The sequence below is a fragment of the Rhagoletis zephyria genome, unplaced genomic scaffold (genome assembly GCF_001687245.7).
Source record: "Rhagoletis zephyria isolate East Lansing unplaced genomic scaffold, Rhagoletis_zephyria_1.1 Rzeph_scaffold_00444, whole genome shotgun sequence".
Taxonomy (NCBI): Eukaryota; Metazoa; Arthropoda; class Insecta; order Diptera; family Tephritidae; genus Rhagoletis; species Rhagoletis zephyria.
Genome location: NW_016157528.1, coordinates 47,992 through 59,791, shown reverse-complemented (window position 1 = coordinate 59,791; position 11,800 = coordinate 47,992). Strand labels below are relative to the sequence as shown.

Here is an 11,800-nt window from a genome sequence, read left to right as displayed (position 1 = left end):
ATTCTTGACGTTTCCAAACAATTTAATTTTTAAATTTACTCACAAACTCACACACACATTTTCATTTTCAATCTCAAGCAACAACAATTTCGAACAATTTCATTTTTTTATTTTCACATTTATATGATTTTAAAATGTTGGCAAACTTCAAAAAAAAATCATGGCCGACAAATTGAGAGAACGGTTATACCTTGCTATGTTTTTATCATGGGTTTACGTTCTTGACTAATTTCAGCTTTACAATACGAAAGCGAAAATTTCCCTCTCCACTTTCCCATTAACAATTTACAATATTTTTTCACTTAACAACACTACTCTTCAGCTCGCGTATTTCTCATGAACCAAAAAGACAAGATCACGCGGGCAGGAGACTAGCCCGTTAGAATCGCATTAAGGAAAAAAGTTGAACGATTTTGACATTAGCCGTTTATTTACATTTCTTCGTTGTTTACAATTTGGTGGTGGCTTTTTACTGCAATTTTCTTCATTTTCGCTTGTGACAACGTGTGTACACATAAGATAAAGAATAATTTAACACAACGGCATGATTTTTAGAAGAATTTGCATAATAAAAATGATTTTTCATGCGTTCAACAATTTCGCGGTTTTCTCCGTTCTCTTCGTTGTTTACTTCTTACAGCAAAGATGGCGTCGAGATTTCGGCAGCTAGAAAATAACTTTTTTCGTTCTTTCCGTCCCGCGTGATCTTGTGTCTTTCGTTCATGCGTATTTTTTAACCGACCTGGCTGAACTCGTATAAATATAGTCTGTTCCAATAGCAGTCCGGTTTACAGGATTTAGTCAGAACTTACAAGAAGTCGTTCCTATTGACATAAAACCTGTAAGTGGGAACATTTTTAAGAGAGTAACTGTGCAACTGTTCATAGTCAGAAGTTACAGGATTTAGTCAGAACTTACAAGAAGTCGTTCCTATTGACATAAAACCTGTAAGTGGGAACATTTTTAAGAGAGTAACTGTGCAACTGTTCATAGTCAGAAGTTACAGGATTTAGTCAGAACTTACAAGAAGTCGTTCCTATTGACATAAAACCTGTAAGTGGGAACATTTTTAAGAGAGTAACTGTGCAACTGTTCATAGTCAGAAGTTACAGGATTTAGTCCGGAGTTCTTTTTCCTGTAAGTTCATGAAAAGTGTCAAACGATCAGCTGATTTACATGTGAACACAAAAACAGAAAGCGGTGAAAGCAAATAACCTTATATTTGTTAAAAAATGGAAGTAATCAACGAAATATTTGAATATGTATAGATTTTAATAATTATTTAGTGATATTTCAGCAAAATCAGTGTTGCACCAATGACATGTAAACAAACCGACTGACGTTTTTACAGGAATTAGTGCTTTTTGCGTTCCCGTGCACTTCCTCATCTGTTCTCCTTTTAATCTCACTTGAGACAGTAAAATTGTAGTTTGACATTTCCACAGATTTTAGTCCGAAGTTTAAAGGAACAGATTAATAGCCAAATTTGTGTTGAATATGTATAGATTTTAATAATTATTTAGTGATATTTCAGCAAAATCAGTGTTGCACCAATGACATGTAAACAAACCGACTGACGTTTTTACAGGAAATAGTGCTTTTTGCGTTCCCGTGCACTTCCTCATCTGTTCTCCTTTTAATCTCACTTGAGACAGTAAAATTGTAGTTTGACATTTCCACAGATTTTAGTCCGAAGTTTAAAGGAACAGATTAATAGCCAAATTTGTGTTGAATATGTATAGATTTTAATAATTATTTAGTGATATTTCAGCAAAATCAGTGTTGCACCAATGACATGTAAACAAACCGACTGACGTTTTTACAGGAATTAGTGCTTTTTGCGTTCCCGTGCACTTCCTCATCTGTTCTCCTTTTAATCTCACTTGAGACAGTAAAATTGTAGTTTGACATTTCCACAGATTTTAGTCCGAAGTTCAAAGGAACAGATTATTAGCCAAATTTGTGTTGTTGTTTTGTGGGTATTTCGTCATTTAAGCGAGTGTTCTTTTGTAGCTCGTTTGCAAAAGAATGGAGCTACTAGTATTTAAGTAATTTGTTGTTCAAATTTTTTGCACTTCCATTAGCAAATTTTCATATAAAAAGTGCAGCTACCACTTGTACTTGCATAAATGCACGATCTTTTCAATGTTCATGTGTGATTTGTGTACAATAAATGTATCTTATTTTATTTTTTAACAATATACCTAAAACGCGTTTAACCATTTCATTACTTTTCTTCAACAAAGTAAACACGCAAAACAATCAAAATGGCTGTATTACCCGAACAGAAGCGTGCTACCACATGTTCGAAAATTAGGGACAGTAAAATACCCAACTTCTATTTCATAATAGGTAAGTAAAAAATTTGTAATAGTTTTACCAAATTTTTACTGTATGGCGTTCGATAACAACAAAAAATTATCCAACACACAAAAATTGAGAGAGCAAGCGTTCATTTTGATGCAAGAGAAGCGTTCATTTTGTACTGGCAAAATTTTAGTCAGCAAAAATTATCCAACACGAAAACATATGATCACAAAACATATGGTTGCAATTTCTGTAAACTAACAAAATTGCATTTTCCGAGTTTTGGTATTTATATGCTTTTTGGCTGCCTGCTATGTGACTTTATGATAGCGCCAACTAGTTTTTACTTCTAGAAATGTTCCTGGCGAACATTGAACGTTCACTTTCCTTTTTTCTTCTATGCAGGCAACATGAATTTCAGTTTGTTTACAAATAAAACATAAACAAAGTCAGCTGGTGTGTCTTCTTCTTCCGGTTTTTGCAAGTAATGGCTAATTTCCTGTTCGTTTACTTTTTTGCTTTTCATCTCTTTGGGAGAGAATTTTCGCTTACTCTCTTGATTTTGATTGTTGGCTGGTGTTGGCTAATTTTGTTATCGAACGCAACTAATGACACGACAGTCGGGTCTACGTAACCGGAACGACCCAGATTTATATCTGGCCAAGGACTGTCACTCCAGCAACACTCCCCAAAAAGTCTTTGGGGAATTTGTATGCTGCTACAACAACAACAATGACACAGCATAAGGGTAGGTTTGAATATTTGCTTTTTAAATAACCTCTAAAAAATTTCAATTATGGCCACTTTTTTTAACAAAAATTTATGTTTTTCTTGGAAAATACATAATAATCCATATTTTTTGCATTTTTTATTAAACAATATTAAAAAAGCAAATATTTACGCCTGCATCGATATTTTTTATAATATAAAATATTTAAAAAAGGAAAATTTGGAATAAAAAATCGCGCGTAATCAGTAACCATAATAGACACCATAATAGGTTTACCACACTGAAAGGGAATTCTAGTTACCTCATCCTTTCCCAAGCCTACATCACTGAGGCGGTAGCCCCAGTTGTTGCACACCAAAAGGAGAATTCAATTTACAGCCCTATTCCGGTTTTGAAATAGAATGACAATTAATCATTCTACATTATCGCGATTTTGTCATTGTCGTTGCACGTTGGCATTCCTAACAAAAAATGACAAGCGAAAAGCTTTTGTCAACTTACCATGCATGGTGAAAAGTTCATTGTTGTAGAAACAGCTGGTCAACGCTATTATTTGCAAAACATATGAGCGGTGAAACGCCAGAAAAGTGAGTATTTGTGTGAAACAGATAAATTCGTATATTCATAACATTTATAAACATTTTGGACGTCCAAAATATGAGCGAACGACGCAGGAGCAGCTCGTGTTCCACAAGCACGGCTGCGCAAATAACTAAAATTTGTTCTGCCATTGAAATTAGTCAATTTTTATATTTTTTTCACAAATTTATTAAATCGTCGCACTTTTTATATCAACACAAACATATGTTTTTGCCTTGTCACCTGCCCAAAAGGGCATGACAATAAAAATGACAATTGGCATGATTCCAGCTTTTGAATTTTGCTGGGCATACCAAAAAGCTGCAGTTGTCATTTTTATATCAATTCCCAATAAACATTGGGCTTGGTTACCAATTCGAAAATGATTGGAAAACTAACATTTTTTCAAGTCTCACCTTTGATAACGAATGTGGAATAGGTTAGCATTCGATTCGAAAACTAGGCCATTCTCCAGCAAAACGGAATCTTCGTTATCCAATGAATTTTTTCTTCGTTATGAATTCGAAATCCAGCCCATTATCGAATTGAAATTTTAATGAGAGTGATTGCATTATATTTCCATCCGAAAATGAGCTGGATTTCACTTCCTCTCTTGTTACTATGGTTTTTATTTTTTCTCGAACCCATCTCGAATGAATTTCCAATACACTATGAGCGTTGGAAAACTAAGGTTGGTTTTGAGTTCATTCTCAATTCGATATTCATATTGGATATCGAAGGTAATTTTCGAACGTTCGCAAAAATGTTTATAGGGTTGTCATCGCGGCGAGTTTTGTCAGTGTGGCGGAATAGGGCTGTTAGTAAGGGCCGAAGGCCGCCTACGCAAGAAGGAATTCTACGCAAAAATACTGTGGACGCAAGTAAAAATTGTGATTTTTGGGCATTTTTCTAAAGGGTCCCTATGGACATATAGGTGGCCTAGGTGGTGGTGCATTTTTGTCAATGGCGGTTAATGCCCTCTCCAAAAAGGTGGGTTGGTGGCATCGTACAGTTGCATAAGTAAAAACACTATCAGCTGATTGCCAAAAAATGCCTACAGCTGAGATCACCTGTTTTTTGGCATGTGCTCTTATCTTTTACAATTTCTTTCATTTCTATTACAATTTCTTTTATTTCTATTACAATTCATTCAAAATACACTAACACACTGAACCAAAAATACCAATACACTAACCAAAAACACACCTACAGGCTGCCAAACACACACCTACAGCCTGCCAGAAAAAACGGTATGTGACTTTACTTATGGAACTAGAACCCACTACCCTTCGCCCACCCTCCTTTAATGAACGCCCGTATTGGAAAGTTCCCCCTAACTCGGCCCTGTCAGCTAAAGTGCACTTTTACCTATGGCTATGTCTAATTGTCTGGATTATGTTATACACACTCTGCGCAGAAATAATGTGAATGGAATAGTCAGATGAATTTTGATAAGTTTATGAAAACAAATTTTATATAAAATGTATTTGCACCGAGAACTTGGGTACATACATACCCATATCAAACGAAAGGGAAATTAATATTTTTTTATACTTAAAGAACGACAACACTATCTTAATAAGGCGTTTTGAAAAAAAGCAGTTTAAATGGAATTTTTTCACATATATTTTATAAAAACCAATTTTTATCAGAAATTAGAAATGCAAGGCACAAGGAATGCAGACCAAAAGAAAGGTGTATTCATTTCCCTTAAAACCATATACTAACTTTTACAAACGCTTTACTAGTTTTGGAGATATTACGGTTTTTCAAAAAGCAAATTTCGATCTTTGACCTTCGATATCTCGCTCAATTTTAATTTCTGCAAGTAAATTTGAGTACCGTTATAATCAGCTCAAAAAGCTCTATCGACTCCTATTTTTAGTTTTTTTCTAGCGAAACGGTGGGTATTCTTTACTTGTTCCGGGAATTCCATAAATATTCTTATTAAGTCTCATCTAAAAATTCCTTGTCGTTTAAAGAATGGAGGGAATTCCACATTATACTATAGCCAGCTTACAGACATAAGCTACTATTCTATACGAACACAAGATTTTGAACTATTATTGATAGAAATGACCAATATGCGCAACTACGGTTAAATGCCGAATTCGGACTTAGTTGTGTAATAAAGGCATTTCCATCAATTATAGTTTAGAAATAAAAGATACTGATGCTTTGGATGAATTTCTGAGCGCAGCCTTAATTTAATTTCATAAAGGCTGGCTCACCATTCCCTAGTGACACTCTGATGCAAATAAAAACAAGTTTATATTTACATGTAATTATCTGAAACGGTTATTTATTCGAATTGTTTGCAATAGTGATATATAACTCATTCATATCATTGTTATCGATTTCATTTTTATATAAATGTATGTATGTATATATAAGTAGTATGTATGCGTCGTAGATTTTAATGATTTTGGCCAAGATATATTCAAAACGATAGAAGTGACAACAAAATCTAACTTTATTTGTAGCTGACTATAATGCCAAAAGTTATAAAAAATTTAAATTAAACAAATACATTTTTTAATACAATTTGAAATAATTTCTTCTACGTTACATTTCAGTCGCAATCTAGAAAGAGAGAACCGTCCAAATCGCTTCTACCTTGTTGAATATGCCTTGATTTCGGCACAGTATGATCGGAAAAATTACTTACGCGCCCTATATCCTAGGTATAATAAAAAAAAAATATTTTGTATAGATTTAAAGTGAAAATTTATAGTAGATTTATCTCCGTCCTTGAATATCGTTAATTCACTGCGATTTCACCATGATTCCAAAAATATTTCACATGTTTTAAGGAAACAATATATAAATACAAGTTTAACTTAATCAATTTTTATAATATGTAAATTTGGAACATCGATTAGATGTTATTGTAATTATGTATGAAATAATAAGTTTCACATGCATAAGAAATCTGTCACGTATTTATACATAAAGACAGAATGCATATGTAATCTTAGTCAAATATGCTCCTTAAAATGAAAGTATTAATTTTAACACTTTTTTGTTTTTTTCTCAGTGCCACCACCACCACCAGAGATTTTGTCTGATTCACTGGATATCTTATAAATTCGCACTACCAAAAAATTTTGTTTTTGTTTGTTTTACTTATTGAACTGCAAATTATTTTATTCATCTTGTCGCATTATTTATGTAAGCTTTATTTCATTTCTTTTCTTTTACCCAAGAATTCCTGCTGTAGTAGGCATTCTACTTCTTGGTCATAATTTTTAAATATTCCAAAGCATTTTGAGCAGCACGCTTTTTAGCGTCAGTTGTAGTGGGTCCAGTGCCATGGCATACGGCAACTGGAAATGTTGAAAGCTGCACCAAGCATTGGCATTGGTCAGTGAAAGATTTCTCTTCTATGTCAACGTAAGTTACTTCGAACTGATTTTCATTAGCAATATCCGACAACAATTTCATGTAATCAATTTTGGGTCCTTTAAGACAAGTTTTCTGGAAATAGACAAAAAATAAGTTTGGTTTGAAGATTTGTTTAAAATAAATATTCATTACCAATAAATAGTTAATGATCTTGATGAGTAATGAATCTAAATATTTAGTACATACTACAAAGCTTTTAAACAAATTATCAACTCGCATCACATATTATGTAAAGGTCTGTGTACTTATATTAACGCAAATGTAAACGTGAATCCTTTAAGCAAACCGGAACTCATACTTAACACACATAATTAAAAGTGGTCACTAGACATTGTTTGTTACTTAAATTTTTGATAACTGCAATCAAATACCACTTTATTGATTTAATGTGCAATATGTGAATTAATTCATTTACATTGCATTAGAAATGTAAAAATGAAGTAACCAACGAAGCGAGTTTTTAACCTATGCGAAACGGCCCTTTGTCTCTTTGGAAAACACCTGAATTTAAAAAGAAATGTTTAATTTATTTAGTAGAATAATTGCGAAAATATTTATACTTAAAAAAAATGGTTTTTTCTTACCTACATATGTACATATGTATAGTGTATATACAGTGGTGGAAAAAATTATAGCCGCAGCCCATATTGACAAGTTTTAACAAATTATTTGTTTTTGTTATTAAATTTTAGTTATTGTGCATTAAAATATAGTTCATTCTTTAACGAAACCTATGTAAATCCAAGTTTCAAACTTTTGCAGTATTTTTAATAAAAGTATAGTTCATTCCTTAACAAAAACTGTGTAAATCCAAGTTTCAAACTTTGTGCTTTATTAAAAAAAAAGAGTTTAATAAACCTTCGTAAAAATTGCGATCTATGTATTTATTTAAGTTTCTTAGAAAAATTTAAAGGATGCAATTTTGTTGCCTATTGACTTCTAGTCGAATAAAGTGCAAGTTTCAAATGGCTAAAAATTTAGGTTTTTTTTACGCATTTGCTTCTATATAACGAATAAACGCAATTTATTTTTATATGGAAGAAAACCGTAACCTCTAAGAATAAAATAATCCTAAAAATCAAAAGTAACTTTTAGCTATTTGAAAATGTACTTTATTAAGGTGTAGTACACCTTTTTCAGCTTTAGTTCAGAAAGTTGCAATTCATATTCAGAAATTCCATTTCAAGTTCAGAAATTCAAGTTCAGAATTTCCATTTCAAATACAGAATTTTCATTTCAAATTCAGAAAGCTACAATTCAAATTAAAAATTTCCATTTTAAATTCATATATTTTAATATAATAATAATAGTTTGGCGCTTACACATATGTTAGTGTTTGGTCGAGCTTCTCCTCCGACTTGTGGCGTGCGCCTTGATGTTGTCACACAAAGCGGAGGGACCTACAGTTTTACGCCGACTCCGAACGGCGATTGTATTTTTATGAGAAGCTGTTTTTCATGGCAGAAATACACTCGGAGGTTTGCCATTGCCTCCCGAGGGACGACCGCTGTTAAGAAAAACCGTTTTCTATATTTTTTGGGATGTTGCTTTGACCTGGGCTTGAACCCAGGTGCTGATGTGTGAAAGCGCGCACTGGTTACCACTACACCACAGCGGTCGACATATATTTTAATAATAATAATAATTCAAATTCAGAATTTCCACTTTAAATTCAGAAAGTTGCAATTCAAATTAAGAAAGTTACATTTAAAATGCAGAATAACCATTTCAAGTTTAGAAAGTTACAATTCAAATTTAAGACATTTTCATTTCAAATTTAGAAATTTCCAATTTAAATTCAGATTCATATTCACTGTACGATATTGAGATTTTAAGTTGTATCTTCGTTTGGGACCATATTCGCCTATGCTAAATCCAATAGAGAAAATATGGTCTAAAGTAAAGTAACTTGTCAAACCAATCACGGATGTGCCCAATGTCTTAGCTACTTCAAACTTGCATTTTATTATATTAAAATGTATGTGCTACAAAACAGCATACAATATGACTAAAAAGTTTAAAATTTTGATGAATATTTGTTAAAATGCGTCGAATGTGTCTTCCCTATTTACATTCTCGCCACAGTACATAAAACCATGATAAAAAAGAAGGTAGTTTCATTTCAAAATTTTTGACAAAAAATATCTTTTTGAAGTTTCATAAGTTGTACAAAATTATGAGCTACCTTGCCACATTGATAGCAATCAAACAATACATTAGATGATTTAATGTTGGGTCTGGGAAATGTTCTGTTATTTGTACAATGATTTTTTGGTTGGGGGTCATCCTTGACCCTCCCTGCCCCTTCTACAGGCACTCAGGGGCCAATTTTAAAATGGGGTAAATTAGCATTTTCGCATAGAAAAATTAAACTCGTTTTAGGCCAGCAGCAGTAATCTTGGACAAAACTTGCTTCCTTATTGTTGTTGTTGTTGTAGCGGCTACTAAGCCCCGTTCGGGGCGGTTCATCCATCAACGTTGTCGTCAATTTCAGCTAGGGGGGGCCAGGAAGTATGCGACTTCCACAGGGGCTGTCCATAGGGACATTGGCGTCAGCTGAGTGGGTTCTCAGGGCATGTGAAGAGGTGCCGGGAGTCATGTGGCGACTATCCACATGCCGGGCATTGGTTGGGCACATCTTCGTTGATTCTATTTAAGTAAGAGTTTAGCCTGCTGCAATAGCCAGAGCGAAGTTGGGCTATTGTAGTGCGGGTCTCCCGAGGCAGACAAAGTTCTGTCCCGTTCACGTCTGGTGGTTGTGTGCCTAGAACGGCATTCACAGGGCGGGAGTCTACATAACTTGAGACTGATTCCCTGTGAATGCCGTTCAGGGCCTGTCGGTAGGTTGACGGGTCCAGAGGTTGTTTGATAAACCTCTGGACTTCGTCCGTCAGTTCGTAAAGATGCCTCCTGACGTGCCGTGGCGAGGGCTCTTCCGCGAGCAGCTGTCCGCTGGGATGGCCACGTCTGTGGCTCCCAGCAAGGAACTGCTTGCAGAGCATTATGTTATGCTCCTTTACTGGGAGCATCTGGGCCTCGTCATGAAGGTGGTGTTGAGGCGTCATCAGGAGGCATCCTGTCGCAGTTCGTAATGCCGTGTTTTGGCAGGTCTGTAGCTTCATCCACTGCGTCCTGCTAGTCCCCGGCGACCATACGGGCGCTGCATAGTTTAGAACCGGCCGGCCAATTGCCTTGTATGTTGCCAACAACGTTTCTTTATCTGTGCCCCAAGTGCTGCCGGCCAGTGACTTGAGGACATTGTTGCGGCTCTGTACTTTGTTGACAATTGCGGTTGTATGCGCCGAGAAGGAGAGCAGACTGTCGAAGGTAACTCCGAGGATTTTCGGGTTATTCACCGTCGGTATTGTTACGCCATCGACGTGAATACCCAGTTGCAGTCTGACCTCCTTAGTCCAGGTGGTGAAAAGGGTTGCCGAGGATTTCGCAGGGGATAGGGCAAGGCTCCTTGCAGTGAAGAAGCGAGAAAGTTCGGAGAGGTAACCGTTTACTTTTGAGCACAAGTCATCAATTCCATTCCCAGACGCCATGATCGAACAATCGTCAGCATATGAGACTATATTAACACCCTCTGGTGGCTGAGGAAGCTTTGATATGTAATAATTAAACAGTAGCGGGGACAGGACACCACCCTGTGGTACCCCCTGTTTAATTTTACGTGGCTTGCTAGTTTTGTCTCTGAAAATTACTGACGAGTGTCGACCACTCAGGTAATTCGCCGACCACCGTTTGAGTCCCTGTGGGAGTGAGGAGGCCTCTATATCTTCTAGTAGCGTTGAATGACTGACAGTGTCGAACGCCTTGGACAGGTCCAACGCTACTAGAATAGTTCTCTCACAGGGGCGGTTTCGGTTTAGGCCACGAGTTATCTGAGTGTTTATGGCGTTAAGTGCTGTTGTTGTACTATGCACTTTACGGAACCCATGTTGATGCTTCGCTGGGGTCAGGTGGTTCGTGAAGTACGGGAGCAGCAGGGCCTCGAGTGTCTTCGCTACCGGGGAAAGGAGAGTTATCGGGCGATAAGACTCTCCTTTGTTGGCTGGTTTCCCCGGTTTGAGCAGTGGGACCACTCTCCCCATTTTCCAGATGTCTGGAATGACGAGAGTGGCCATAGACAGGTTGAGGACCTCCGTTAGGTACGCTACTCCCGCAGGACCCAAATTTTTCAGCATCAACATGCATATTCCGTCGGGTCCAATGGCTTTGGAGGCTTTCGCCTTCCCGATGGCTACCCTTACCTCACCGCTGGTGAAAACAAGAGGCGCACTAGGTTTTGGCATTTTGTGCAGCCTTCTGGTCACTCGACGTTTGGCTTTATCCACCGGAGGATGCAGAATGAACTGCCGGAGTAAATAGCTCGCGCATGTCTCCGGGTCCGACGAAGCGTGGTCACCAAAGTCTATCTCGACTCTGTCGTTGTTGTTGTTGTAGCAGCATACAAGTTCCCCATAGAGTTTTGGGGAGTGTTGCTGGAGTGACAGTCCTTGGCCAGATATAAATCTGGGTCGTTCCGGTTACGTAGACCCGACTGTCGTGGGTCGTCGCGCTTCGTCGGGTTGGACAACGACCTCACGGTTGACCAAAGCTTGCTCACACCAGAGGCGAAGTTGCAGGTCTTCAAATGCTCTTCCCATTTCTTCCGCTTATCTACGTTCACAAGTTGCCGAATACGGGGATTTCCAGGATCGGCCTGGCGAAGGTTGTCACGCTCATCAGCTAGAACAGCCGCTTCGGCAGGAAAATTCGGACGTGGATCCTTAA

The 11,800-nt window shown here is 36.8% G+C and overlaps 1 protein-coding gene across 2 annotated transcripts in view; it reads right to left on the bottom strand.

The window, feature by feature from the left end:
* Positions 1 to 5,890: 5,890 nt before the first annotated feature.
* Positions 5,891 to 11,800, bottom strand: part of loqs (double-stranded RNA-binding domain-containing protein loquacious) — a 20,693-nt gene continuing 14,783 nt past the window's right edge. Inside the window, exon 6 of one of the 2 annotated variants that reach the window (XM_017611691.1) lies at positions 5,891 to 7,093. In XM_017611691.1, the coding sequence (XP_017467180.1) occupies positions 6,845 to 7,093 (249 nt within the window). In that variant the 3' untranslated portion in view covers positions 5,891 to 6,844. The remainder of the gene's footprint in view (positions 7,094 to 11,800) is intronic. The other variant, XM_017611692.1, reaches the window with a different exon arrangement.